Source organism: Balaenoptera physalus (genome assembly GCF_965194825.1).
Source record: "Balaenoptera physalus genome assembly, chromosome: 9".
NCBI classification, from domain to species: domain Eukaryota; kingdom Metazoa; phylum Chordata; class Mammalia; order Artiodactyla; family Balaenopteridae; genus Balaenoptera; species Balaenoptera physalus.
The window spans coordinates 19,229,523-19,244,574 of record NC_138888.1 but is presented as its reverse complement, the minus strand read 5'-3'; the positions used below and the strand labels follow the sequence as shown (position 1 = coordinate 19,244,574).

General features: G+C 36.8%; 1 protein-coding gene across 3 annotated transcripts in view; it reads left to right on the top strand.

The window, feature by feature from the left end:
• The window catches only part of GRM1 (glutamate metabotropic receptor 1), a 402,900-nt gene that overhangs the window by 350,777 nt on the left and 37,071 nt on the right, over nucleotides 1-15,052 (top strand). For all 3 annotated transcript variants that reach the window (XM_082474476.1, XM_082474477.1, XM_082474478.1), the window contains one exon: nucleotides 8,493-9,423. In XM_082474476.1, coding sequence (XP_082330602.1) covers nucleotides 8,493-9,423 — 931 coding nt within the window. The remainder of the gene's footprint in view (nucleotides 1-8,492; nucleotides 9,424-15,052) is intronic.

The window sequence follows — 15,052 nt, the reverse complement described above, 5'->3', positions numbered from 1 at the left end:
CAACTTTACCCTCCTTTGTAGTGTGTGCTTCCTGCCGGTCCTTTTCATCTTGAGAAAGCCGTCCCCTTAGATCACCATTGTGCTTGAGAACTGGGCTTGATTTCAGAGTCAGCCCTCAGCTATCTGACTGAGACCACAACTGATGAGGAAGAGGCTCAAAGACAAAACCATCACCTTTCTAAGGTTAATCTTAAACGTCAGAAGTCCTGGCTTTGAGGTACAAGAGTTTTCCTCTTGTCTACACTTTTGGGGCTTCCCCCAACTTTTCCTACTGCTTCATCTTCCCTTTAAATGGGGGCTTATCTCATACATGATAAAGAACTTCTATCCAACTTTAAAACATTAAAATACAAAAAAAATTTTAAAGATCTAAATGTTATAATAATGGAACTCAAAGTCATATGTTTTATTCCCTAGAGATCTTCCACTGTGGATATATAGTCTGCCCACTGCCAAATGATCACCATCATTGATTAAGCCTCTTTGACTTAGTAAAATATTAAAAAGTATCCTCCTTGATTATAAATAGGTGAATTTTAATGCAGTTATCTTTCTAGAGAATTTAATCTACTATCATCCATCATATGTGTAAAAATCACTTTAACATTCAAATGAGTTGAGCAAAGCAACAGCTCAGACTGCCTTTATCTGATAACAACAGGCAAGTGGCTACTTTCGGATCATGTATCCAAATTATGTTGTGACTCTTATACTTAAGGTCTTTCAGAATATGCATCTCGTACTCATTTATACTTTTTTTTTTAACGTCTTTATTGGAGTATAATTGCTTTACACTGTTGTGTTTGTTGCTACTGTATAACAAAGTGAATCAGCTCTACGTATACATATATCCCCATATCCCCTCCCTCTTGCATCTCCCTCCGACCCTCCCTATCCCACCCCTCCAGGTGGTCACAAAACACCAAGCTGATCTCCCTGTACTATGCAGCTGCTTCTCACCAGCTATTTTACATTTGGTAGTGTATATATGTCCGTGACACTTTCTTCGTCTCAGCTTACCCTTCCCCCTCCCCGTGTCCTCAAGTCCATTCTCTACGTCTGCGTCTTTATTCCTGTCCTGCCCCTAGGTTCTTCATAACCTTTTTTTTTTTTTTTAGATTCCATATATATGTGTTAGCATACAGGAATGGATAAAGAAGATGTGGTACATATATACAATGGAATATTATTCAGCTATACTTAGTTTTAATGACACCTACTGTTTCTGCATCCCTTCCAGTCTTACACATGAATGGAAAATGAGAACTAATTTGCCACTTACTTGGTGCCATGTCAGGCTCAGAGCAAGGGCGCAGTACATGGCAATGTGTTTTTGATTGTTGCCATGGTAGCAGTAGTTGTGAAAAGAGAAAACTCACAGAGAGAGAATACCAAAAAATCAGTAAAAATATTCAGAGGAGTATATGCATTGCCTTTAAGTAGGTATTTTATTTTCATGGGTGGATTTTTTTGACTGAATTTTAGTTAAAATGAGAAATCATTCTCTTTGGAAAATAGTGTTTTTTACTGAAGGTGAAGTTTGTTTAAAATATGCTTAAAATCATTTTATGTGATAGCTACTTTTCATATATGCGTCAAAGACTCTAATATTAATGAATAAAAACATGTTAGTGAGTTTTTGTTTTCATAATAATATGTTATTTTTTGGCTATGAAGAAAAATATTGTATATTTCTTAGAGGAAGTGACTTCTGATGCTGTTTTAATAAATTTTTCATATTTTCTTCTTGGGAATATACACATTTTAATTCAGCATTTAAATTTCACATTTTACTTTATATGATGCATAAACAGGGATCTCTTCTGCCATGATATACAACTTGACAGTAGTTTAACAATCTATGGGCCAATTGTATGTAATCCAATGCTACTTATTCCTTTTAAAAAGTCAAATAGCATAAAATAATTCCTCAGAAAGTCAGACTGCACTAAATCTCAACAATAAAAAATAGAAAATACTAAGTTATAGAAATTAACTTTTTAACTATTTTTCCCCATCCAACAGTTACTGCCACCTCTCATATTATCTACTCATTTATTCACTTTTATATTATACACTACCACCTACTTCATGCCAGGTATTTTTTTTTTTTTTTTTTGAGAAACTGGGACATATGGGTGAATGAAACAAGGTTTATATCCTGGAAGAGAAGCTTCATATGAAACCAGACATGTAAACAGGTAATTATAAGCCTTGCAACAGGAGTATGTACAAAATTTCATATAAGTACAGAGAAAAAAGCAATCATTTTTCCCTGGGAAGAGAAAAACCTTCACAGAGGAAGGGACATTGAGTTAAACATTAAATAATAATTTCACCTTGTAGGTAATTTATATTAATGTAATAATGTTAAAGAAAGCATTTCAATGAACCCTTATGCAATCATGAAGTACTACTGTAAATGTTATTAAATGCCCCAACACACTTTAGGTAGAATAATTGTGGCCTATCTTAATTTCTTGATTCATATTAAATTTGTCTTTACCTAATTGGAAAGAAGTCAGATATTAAATTTTAACCTCCTCCAATGCATTTGGATCTTGCTAGTGAGCCAATGTTTGTTTCAAAAATTAGGAGTAACCCGTTGCCCTCAGATCAGAGTTATTACCACTTCTCTTGTATTTTGCTCAGTAGTTTGTAGTCTGCTTGAAGGAAACTGACTTGTCCAATGGTTCTGAATTGTCTAGGGTCCTTAAGTTCTCTGCGCTTTAGATATAGTATGCACAACTCCCGTTAAAGTCTTCTCCTTTTGGGTGCTGGGGGTCAGGTAGGCTCAGGACACTTACTCTTTACCACTGATTGAACTTAACCGCCATCCCTTCTAGTCTTGGAATACCCAAACACACTTGGCGGTTGGGCAACTCTTCTCTTTAAACCTCGAAACAGGACAAATAAGTACATTACATCACATATATGAACAATATGGATATTTTGTCTAATTCCCTCAAGATATCAAACCTAGCACTTCTCAGATTTAGGGTGTCTTAAAAAATAAAAAAGAAAGGAAAGGAAAGAATAAAAAAAAACTTTTAAAAAGCTTATTCAAAATGTAAATGATCAGTCCCAATCCCCAGGTGATTCTGTTTTGGATGGTCCTGGATTGGCCTTGAAAACTTTGGTTTCCACATGGGGAAAATAATCTAGGATCTTCACACGAGATAAAGTAATCCTAGTGGTGGTGTAGGTATATTGCTTTGGGGTGTTGTTATGACAAACTGCTACTGTTACAACACAAGAATATTTATACTTCTATAATAAGGATGTTTTTCTTCATTTGTCTATAGTATACTACATAGGATAGGCTTAATTTACAACTAGACTTGGAAGACTCTATGATTATCTGTTGAGATGGCTGAGTATCAGTCTTTGGTTTCTGGCTACATTAAGGGCACTGGGATTTATGATATACAGTTTAAAGTTTGAAACTCCACTGATGACAACCAAAGTCAGTTCATTTACTGATGGATTTCCCCTGGCATATTTTATTAGACAGGTTGTCTTGGCTCTATGACTTGAGGGTCATAAAAGACTTCACTGAGAACTTCTATCTTGAGCTGTCTCAAAACCAATGTTCATTGTGCAGATTTTGGTAGCTCAATCCACAGATGAAGTATACGCTTGTAGGAATAAGGGTCCTAGAGAGCTTGCATCTCGATACCTCTTGATCCCTGGCTGCTAAACTGCACTTTCTCTTACTGTACTTTCCCTTTTGCCTTTAAATGAAAACATTACATAAGCATGTTCTGTGAGTCTTCTGAATTCTTTCAAATATTGAACTTGTGAAATATTTGCATATACAAAGCTTATTGTTATAACATACTTAACAATAGCTTGATATAATTGAATTACTGAGTTAGAGTAATGATTGTCTCTAACAAAACCCAGATTTAGGCAAGTCCTTATTACTAGTGAGGAGAACATTAAAGACAAACTCAGGTTTGTATAGCTTTTAATCAATAAAGTAGAAAAGTATGAATAAGCAAGAACATATAAAGGAGAGTATGATATATATAAGAATCTTAAGATAATCTTGCACAGAAGACCACTGTGTAGTCATCAGCTTGCTTCAAGGTTCTTGGGTTAACAGTTAATTTTCATGAGCCTTCAGCTTCTGGAGGCTCTCTGCAAACCTCAGTTTAAAATCACTAAGGGATGTTACCTTCAGCAGTATTAAGTTTCCCTTTTACTTGTCCAGAGGTTTGGGAATGAAGACAGCCTTATATAATTTAAATTCATGAATAAATGTTCCGATGAAAAGTTCCCATATCACTAGATTGGCAAGTTGGAACATGCTTGCTAAGACTACACGTCTGATCATATTTTTGCCATTATAAGTATTGTGGCTTTTCAATAGGGGAATGCTTCAACCCATCCAGAAGATAAATCCACTATTTAAGCTAGTATATATTTATAAACTACAGGAGACAACTGTATGCAATGCATTTGGAGTTACTCAAAGGATTCTTTTGCAATTGTATCAGTCAGTGCCCCCGACCTTTACAATTTTTCCAGATTAATTTAATTACAAATGAAGCATGAACTGGCCACATCTGCTATCCTGGGAATGTTTTCCCACTAGTGTTTAATTTTGTGGCCAATTTGTTTCTACTGAAATGAGTTCTTTCATTTTTCCCATCAGAATTTTATCTAGTGTATATTGGATATTTCATCTGGTGCTACGAGATAGCCATCTGGTTTTGCCAGAATTATCCTTATGGATCTTACAACACAATCATTCTGATATTTCTTTTAAGAATCTCTTTTCTGGCTAGAGTTTGTGTACCTACAATTGAATTCTTGAACTTCTCCATGGATTTGTTATTATTAATAAATTATTTGTCGTTCTATATGAGACTCTGTAAGGACTCTTAGAGCAGTCTGTTTAGCATGATTGTCTCAAATATTTCTATTATCTTTCATAGTACTAGAACGGTATTAGCTTTTATAGTACCTTTTTTTCTAACTGCAGGTCTCAACCTTTATGGCAGCAATTATTTTATATAACATCAACACGTCAAGAAATTAATTATCCTTAGGCAAGGAGACTAAGCATTGGCTATAGAAATAAGAGGTTGGGTAAATTTGCTTTTAATAGGTAAATTTGTTATATATTGCTGTGTAACAAATTACCCCTAAACTTAGTAGCTTACAGTGACACACATTTATTATCTCACATTTTCTGTGGGTCAGAAATGCACAGTATAACTGAATTCTCTGCTTCATGATCTTTCATAAAGCTAAAATCAAACTGTCAGCTAGGGATGGGGTCTAGTCTGAAGGCTTGATTGTGGAAGGGTACACTTCCCAACTCAGTTATTGGCAGGATATAATCCTCAAAAGATTGTTGAATTGAGGGCTTCAGCTTTCTTTTTATTTTTTTAGCTGGCTATTGCATGGGGACTGTTCTCGGTCCCTTGCCATGTGGACCTTAGCAGCATAGGAGGTTGCTTCATCAGAGCCAGCAAGAGAGTCTGAGTCTGCTACTAAGATGGAAATTATCTTATGTAACCCAATCACAGGAGGGGCATCCCATCAACTTTGCTATATTCTATAAAAAACAAACAAGTTATAGGCCTAGTTCATACTCAAGGGGAGAGTATTATACAAGGACATGAATCCCAGGATGTGGGGATTATTCGGAACCATTTTGGAAGCTGCCTACCACAATGAACAATGGTTGTTTGACATTGCTATGCTGTTAATACATATAGATCATGGTGTAGCATTTTCATATTTATACAAAAAAGAAAGATTTGTGATGATCTAGGTATCTATGATAATCTGTATACTTATGTGCTCTGTGTCAATCCATCTTCCTATTTCTGTGGAGTCTTTCATCCATAAGAATTCTGAAACAAAAGCTGTTACTTGGATAATGTCTTAAATTATACATTGTATAGGTATTTTCATGACTAAATCAGATATAATTTGATCATGTGTAAGAATTATAACACATCTTGTCTGGCAGTAAATCCTGTATGTTAAAATTGTGGGTTTTGTGTCACCAAGAATAATGTATTCTTATAATAATAGTCTCAAAGTCCCAGTTATATGTTGGAGCATAGGATTATCAAAGATTTTCACTAGTTGAGTGGTTTTATTAAACCAAGGTATTTGATGTTCTATTAATAGTGAGATGATTAGTAGACATAAAGGCATCTATATCAATAAGAAAGAGATATTGCTTCCCCTGGGAGTTCAGAGAACAGACAAGGAGTTCTTGGGTGCCAATGTCTCCCCTGGAGTTAAGTCATTAGACAGATTTTAGGTAGTTATCCTGAGTTTTACTAATATGGGGTAATGGTTCTTTAAATTATGCTTTTATTTGTGATATCTATAGGTTTTCTTATCTATAGGTTCCCAAATCACAGAGAATAGAGGCCCTTTTAGATGTCTTACCTAAAGATCCATGATTATGTTGATTTCTTGTTTATTTACTATATAACTCTATCTGGAAATGTCTAGTCACATATTAGATATTTTCTAACTTGGTTACTTTTAATTTTAACTTTTTTTTTTTGTTTGATGGCCCTAATTCAGGTCTGAGCCCACTTGTAGAGAGGCTATAGTCCTTGTTATGTCAGTTATTGAGTCTAACCCAGAATTGTTTGAAGGTTTCCTAAACTCTATCTTCCATCCTTATTTTGAATCTTTATTGAAAAAAAAAGTCTGAAATTGCTTTACGTAATGCATTTTCTATTTTTATTTTTTAAATGTTACACCACTGGGTTATTTAAATCTTCCCTTTTGTAATGTGCTGCTTTTTAAATATTTTCCTACATGAGGCTAACAATTAATTGATTTAGTTGGTACATATCTGTAGTGCAGTACAATAAGTATCTAATACAAATCCTGAATTCTGCAGAAAATATTTTGCCTGTGTCCCTGAAGTTTACGAAAATCATTAATTATAGCTCTCAATTTGGCTCTAGACCAGGGTTTTAATTCAAATTCAATAGATCTGACTTATGTTCTAGAAATTTAAAATGCAGTATCCTTTTCTAATAAAAACTCCGAAGACAGAATAGCTCATTTACAAAACCAGATTGCATAGAAAAAGAGGAATGCAAAGAGGGTAGCTTTCAGAAGGTTACAAAGGCCTTGACAAAGACTCCATTGGAATTTGAATTTTATTTAGCAGCCTCAGTATGCCAATTAAAGGAGCTGAATATCGACTATTAAGTATTTTATCTCCAAATGTGTCTATAGCTGTTCTTAAATATTTTAATTTATTGATTGTGTTACATCAAAAGTTCCCCATAATGGTCATTGTTATTCTAACTATGTATCTATCTAATCATCTTTCTAAACTTTATCAAGGAAACAGGAAGATTTAGAATTAAAATGTGACTTTTTTTGGAAGCAGAAGTTCTTCCAGGAAGAGGCTGAGACTCTGACACAGACAAACCCCTGACACACAAAAGAGAGAGGCCACTATGATCAGTCAGGAGCGTGTGCTTCTGAGTGGTTTGCACTCATGTATTAAATGTGAGTCTGATCCCAGCTTGTTGAATGACTGAACAGGTTTAAAACAGGTTCTGGTGGTTCCTCACTCTCATAGCTACAGAACAATGAGTCTCTTCCTAAATTTATGGAAATACATATTTTTATTCTCACAATTTGGGAAATATGGCCCAGACCAATCACAAAATTCTGTGAAGGGGTTGTTGCCAGGACTTGACAAATGTTTTTCTCTCTGTGAAATACAAAAGAGACTTTATTCTAGAAGGAAAAGATAAGCCAGGCATTTAGGAACACAGCGCTGTCTCTCCTTTCAAGAGATGGGTGAGGGGAGATTTCATTCTTCTTTAGTATGTCTATTAGAGGTTGATAACTCAAAGGCCCTCAGATGCCACGTTCATAACTAAAGAGGTGAGACTTAGAGTGAGTAATAGTATATGTGGCAAATAGGAGAATGCAGACTCTTCTAAAGAATTCAAATGAAATTTATGTTTAAAAAGTTTGCTGGCTGGCCAAAAAAAAAAAAAAAAGAAAGACTAGAAAAGAAAGAAAATGCTTGTCTATGAGCTGGACTTGCCTCTGGACAATAGCTGCATACAAATAAAAATTTTGTTAGTTTATTTCTTACGAACTTATTCTATTACACTGTGACCATTTAACCTTCAATGGAAACACAGTTTGGTTTCCTTCTTTTTCTTTCATTTTCTGAAAGTGTAGAACCAAGTTCCATCCACGGAGCAGCATCCGTTTATAACACTGGAAGCAAAGATTATATTTATAGGCTTAAGTATGTCACATTAGGCTTGTGATGAGATTAGGTTTGGGAACATGATTGTCCAGAGAAGACAATGTTGCGTGTCTATTTGTGTGATAGAGAGGCATTTTTTAAAAAATTAAAATAGCATAAATCATGGAAGATGCGAATATAGCTATGCCTCTGGTAACTAGTAAGCACTATTATTGATCAGCAAAATCTTAGATTCATTTTAAAACTGTTTTTCTCATCACAGGCTGTGAACCCATTCCTGTCCGCTATCTGGAGTGGAGCAACATAGAATCCATCATAGCCATTGCCTTTTCCTGCCTGGGCATCCTTGTTACCTTGTTTGTTACCCTTATCTTCGTGCTGTACCGGGATACACCAGTGGTCAAATCCTCCAGTCGGGAGCTCTGCTACATTATTCTAGCTGGAATCTTCCTTGGTTATGTGTGCCCTTTCACTCTCATTGCCAAACCTACTACCACATCCTGCTACCTCCAGCGCCTCCTGGTCGGCCTCTCCTCTGCCATGTGCTACTCTGCTTTAGTGACCAAAACCAATCGCATTGCACGCATCCTGGCTGGCAGCAAGAAGAAGATCTGCACCCGCAAGCCCAGGTTTATGAGTGCCTGGGCCCAGGTGATCATTGCCTCAATTCTAATTAGTGTGCAGCTAACTTTGGTGGTAACCCTGATCATCATGGAGCCCCCCATGCCCATTCTGTCCTACCCAAGCATCAAAGAAGTCTACCTTATCTGCAATACCAGCAACTTGGGTGTGGTGGCCCCTTTGGGCTACAATGGACTCCTCATCATGAGCTGTACCTACTATGCCTTCAAGACCCGCAATGTGCCCGCCAACTTCAATGAGGCCAAATATATCGCCTTCACCATGTACACCACCTGCATCATTTGGCTGGCTTTTGTGCCCATTTACTTTGGGAGCAACTACAAGATCATTACTACCTGCTTTGCAGTGAGCCTCAGTGTAACGGTGGCCCTGGGGTGCATGTTCACTCCCAAGATGTACATCATCATTGCCAAGCCCGAGAGGAATGTACGCAGTGCCTTCACCACCTCGGATGTAGTCCGCATGCACGTGGGCGATGGCAAGCTGCCCTGCCGCTCCAACACTTTCCTCAACATCTTCCGAAGAAAGAAACCAGGGGCAGGGAATGCCAAGTGAGTTATCTGACCCGGGTTTGCCTCCCCCCACCCCTCTCTCTCTTCTATTTTCTTCTATTTGACTAAATCATGTTCTTCCATTTCCCCACTGTTTTTCCTGTCCTTTCTTAATCTTTTCTTTTTTTCAAATCTCACATTCTGTTGCAGTAAGAATGTAGTACTAAAGGTCTTCGTTGTTTTCATGTCTTTGAAAGAGCAAGGAACGTGAAGCAACAACCAGCTGAGCATATATTTATTCTTACCTGCAATCTGCAGATTCGGGTGTGTCCCTAACGTTTTCCTTTTGCATGGGTCCTCCTTCTGTGGAACGTCAGTACATCTCTGGGGTCTGGTCAGAGATGCAGCCTCTAGTTCTAATTTCTAGTTTAGATCATGGTTGAGATAGTTTCTGGTTTATTTTTATTACTTTGGAGCCACACCATTACTCATCTGGGATGGAGAGGAAGGAAATTAGGCACCTGGGGAAGTTTGACTATTTCAAAATTTGAGTGCAGCTGAGCACCAAGTATGTCCTGAAATAAGTTCCCTTAAGCAACTGTCTTACCGTGCCCCTCTTATTTATTGAACTTTAATGTGTACTGTAAACTTCCATAATGCTACACATGAATTGACCTATCTCTACTACAAGGTTATAACCAGAATGGTTTCCTAGCCATAAAGTACCAAATGAAATAAGGAACCAGATAAAGGTAAAGAGCCCCAAACTTGAGAGTCGGCATGAACATCAAAGTCCAGCTTATTTCTATTTTGGTAATTCTTCTGAGTAGTTTATGTAATACACAGATTCCTATCTTTTTCCTGACTCTATTTTGCAAAGAAGCATATGCTAAAATTTGCGTGTGTCATCTCTTTCTGAGACCCATGAAAACAGATTTCATGTCACATTTACAACTTTTAAAATAACATGGATGCTTGAAGTTCTAGTGGTAGTTGAATTATCCAAAAATTAAACGATTTTCCCCATTAGCAGTATTAATTTCACTTTTTGAAACAACCCTTTGAAAGTGAAGAATTTTAATAGTAATAATTATAACATATACATTGTTTTAGAACTATTCTGTGCACCTGAACATGTCAGCAAGGTAAGGGGAGGGGAATGGGTGTTGTTTTCCCCAATTTTGTAGGTGAGGACACCAAGCCACTGTGGATTTGTGTGACTCTTAAGTAAATTCCACTTAGTTAGCCATTCTTTGCCTAAGTCTAAACTGGCATGACATTTCTCATTTTAACATATGTCAAAAAATCTACATGCCTTAAACTTCTGGGTTTTTTATCTTTACTGGTCAAGCAGCACCATGGGCATCTTTTACAAAAATCATATAAGGCTTGAGTATCAGATGAGGGAGTCTACGGGAAAATATATTTTTGAAGTCCATCAAGTTTGGTTATTATTTCAAATAAAGACATCCTTAAATTTTTTCAGTGTTAAGGATGAAGCCAATAATTTACACCTACTTCTTGCAGTATCGATTTCAAGTTCTTCATGAGATGCTGATTATAAAAGTTGCTTAGCCGGTTTTTTTCCCTTGACCTGATTTTTCATTCCTGCCAACATCCTCTCAGTTCTAGTGAGCATGAAAGCAAAACAACAGTGCCATGAAATGAGGAAAACAATTAGACCATAGCCACAGAGTCCAGATGTACAATGGCATCATGACAATTACCATTAAGAGGGAAGGAATGAGAGGAAACAAAATGAAAAGAAGGGAGAAAACACTCTTTAAACTGGAATGTTTGTAGAGATTAAGATTTCCTTTATCACTTCCCATATGGCTTTATGAGGGTTCCATTCCAACATCCATCATTACCCAGAGCCATGTTTTCTAACTGCCTTTATTATGGTTCTTCAGAAACTTTCATATGATTTTTGGTCATGAGTCATTTCTGAAAGCTGTTATTATAACCATTTAATGGAAAGAGAGAATCTACGTGATCAAGATATCTTTTGGTACTCAGGATTATGCATTTTTGAAAGCTCTCTCCGGGATTCTATGTACAGACAGATATGGGCATCTGTCCAAGAGAGAGGTGACTAATCATTAGTACGCATTGCTTGGCTGCTGGGATAAAATGAAGTTAGCTTACCACTTCTATAGTAGCCAGGCACTGTGTTTATTCTGACTACCTTCTCACACCTGGAACTTTCCTTAGAAGTTGAGAATATTCCCTTAATTATTATGAATTTAGAAATTAATTTCATTTAGAATCACGCTTTTGAGAGAAAAAGCATCTTGGTCTAAACTGGATTGGTTGTCTAGGAAGCGCTGCTTTCACCAGTTAATGCATTGCTCAACTATTAGCTGTAGTTTATCAAGCACTATCAGATTATTACAGTAAGGAATAATACTTCTGATTAGTAATTCTAACATGCAGCTTTCTTTGTACAATTGGTAGCTTCTCCAAAGTGTACCATACAGCTGAGCTGATCCACAGAGGGTATTTGAGACTAAAGTTCTATGGAAAACAACCATTGATTTACTCATTTTTCTCCCTTACTCTGCCATTGCTTCTCTTGTAACTCTCTATGAGATTGTACTTTTGAAATATAAAAATAATCCCAGCACCTCTGTCTTTACCGTTTAATTGCTGTTTTATGATTTCCTGATCTGTCTCCAAAGTTACAAAAACCACAAACAATCTAATATTTTCTACAGCAACAAAAACCCAGCAGAGTTTTGCCAACTGAAGCAAGGGGCTGAAAACTCTGGGGAACATATCACCCAATGAGTTTATTACCATTCTGGATGTGTAATCTCTACATTTATGGTGCACTGTGGGTGTTCGGCAGTCTGCATATGTAGCTATAAACACAGAACAGATGCTGTAACGAAGAGCTTCCAACTGATCTCTTTGATATTATTCTGAGGAGTTGCAAGTCCAACTATATTCTCATACCAGGCTGTTTCTGAGATATAGGAGAAGGATGATGTTGTGTGTCTGCTTTTGCAAAGTTTACTTCAATTTGTTATTTTGTTCACAGCCAGATATCTGACACAACCAAAGGTTTGGGCGCTTGCATTTATATTTTCTGAAATATAATTTAGGAGGATTTTAATCAATAAATTGGGTGTTTGGATTACTTGAATTACTTATAGTTAGAAATCCTATTAGGCATAATCCTGCCCTGGAAGATCAACTGAATTACAAAATTACAATACCTTTGACATTGCTAATATCTTTAGCTGTTAATGTATTTGCATGGGAAACTATTCAGACCTAAATTAATATAAAGATAGTGGGAAGGGCTTCCCTGGTGGCACAGTGGTTGAGAATCTGCCTGCCAATGCAGGGGACACGGGTTCGAGCCCTGGTCTGGGAAGATCCCACATGCCCCGGAGCAACTGGGCCCGTGAGCCACAATTACTGAGCCTGTGCATCTGGAGCCTGTGCTCCGCAACAAGAGAGGCCACGATAATGAGAGGCCCGCGCACCGCGATGAAGAGTGGCCCCCGCTCACCGCAACTGGAAAAGGCCCTCACGCAGAAACGAAGACCCAACACAGCCAAAAATAAATAAATAAATAAATAAATTTATTAAAAAAAAAAAAAGATAGTGGGAAAAATTCTCTTTCTTGGCAGTAGAAGAAACATAGAAATCCATAGACATTCATAAGTAAGCAAGTTATTTTGATCCAAGTTACTTATCACTTACCTTTAAAGCAAATTGAGTTAACATTATGCAACTAAAAAATTAAGACATTATGTAAATGACATGCTTTCTTTAAAAAAAAAAAGTTATATCAATGGCTAAAAGTCAAACTAACACTTCTAGTCATTTTTTTGATAAATAACTCAACGAGTGCCAATCAATGTGAGGGCGCGTGGAGCTGAAATGTGACAGTACACGCCTATGACTTTTTGGGTGCATAATTGCAGGCAAAACTAAAAACAATTACAATCACCAAAAAAGGGCATTAAATTGATGCAAGGAAGTAATTTTAAAATATAGGTTTCTAAGTAAATAGTGTATGAGTATGTTCTTGCGACTGTTTCTTAAGCATTTGTATATATGTTTTTTTTTCTTTTAACATCTTTTTTTTTTTTTTTTTTTTTTTGGCTGTGTTGGGTCTTCGTTTCTGTGCGAGGGCTTTCCCTAGCTGCGACAAGCGGGGACCACTCTTCATCGCGGTGCGTGGGCCTCTCACTATCGCGGCCTCTCTTGTTGTGGAGCACAGGCTCCAGACGTGCAGGCTCAGTAGTTGTGGCTCACAGGCCCAGTTGCTCCGCAGCATGTGGGATCTTCCCAGACCAGGGCTTGAACCCGTGTCCCCTGCATTAGCAGGCAGACTCTCAACCACTGCGCCACCAGGGAAGCCCCTATTCCTAGGTATTTTATTCTTTTTGTTTCAACGGTAAATGGGAGTGTTTCCTTAATTTCTCTTTCAGATTTTTCATCATTAGTGTATAGGAATGCAAGAGATTTCTGTGCATTAATTTTGTATCCTGCAACTTTACCAAATTCATTGATTAGCTCTAGTAGTTTTCTGGTGACGTCTTTAGGATTCTCTATGTATAGCATCATGTCATCTGCAAACAGTGACAGTTTTACTTCTTCTTTTCCAATTTGTATTCCTTTTATTTATTTTTCTTCTCTGATTGCCATCACTAGGACTTCCAAAACTATGTTGAATAATAGTGGTGAGAGTGGACATCTTTGTCTTGTTCCTGATCTTAGAGGAAATGCTTTCAGTTTTTCACCATTGAGAATGATGATTGCTGTCGGTTTGTCGTATATGGCCTTTATTATGTTGAGGTAGGTTCCCTCTATGCCCACTTTCTGGAGACTTTTTATCATAAATCGGTGTTGAATTTCAACAAAAGCTTTTTCTGCATCTATTGAGATGATCACATGGTTTTTATTCTTCAATTTGTTAATATGGTGTATTGCAGTTATTGATTTGCATATATTGAAGAATCCTTGCATCCCTGGGATAAATCCCACTTGATCATGGTGTATGATCCTTTTAATGTGTTGTTGGATTCTGTTTGCTAGTATTTTGTTGAGGATTTTTGCATCTATATTCATCAGTGATATTGGTCTGTAATTTTCTTTTTTTGTAATATCTTTGTTTGGTTTTGGTATCAGGTGATGGTGGCCTCATAGAATGAGTGTGGGAGTGTTATTTCCTCTGCAATTTTTTGGAAGAGTTTGAGAAGGATGGGTGTTAGCTCTTCTCTAAATGTGTGATAGAATTCACCTGTGAAGCCATCTGGTCCTGGGCTTTTGTTTCTTGGAAAATTTTTAATCATAGTTTCAATTTCTTTACTTGTGATTGGTCTGTTCATATTTTCTATTTCTTCCTGGTTTGTCTTGGAAGGTTATACCTTTCTAAGAATTGTCCATTTCTTCCAGGTTGTCCATTTTATTGGCACAGAGTTGCTTGTAGTAGTCTTTTAGGATGCTTTTTATTTCTGTGGTGTCTGTTGTAACTTCTCCTTTTTCATTTCTAATTTTATTGATTTGAGTCCTCTCCCTCTTTTTCTTGGTGAGTCTGGCTAATGGCTTGTCAATTTTGTTCATCTTCTCAAGGAACCAGCTTTTAGTTTTATTGAACTTTGCTATTGTTTTCTTTGTTTCTATTTCATTTATTTCTGCTCTGATCTTTATGATTTCTTTCCTTCTACTA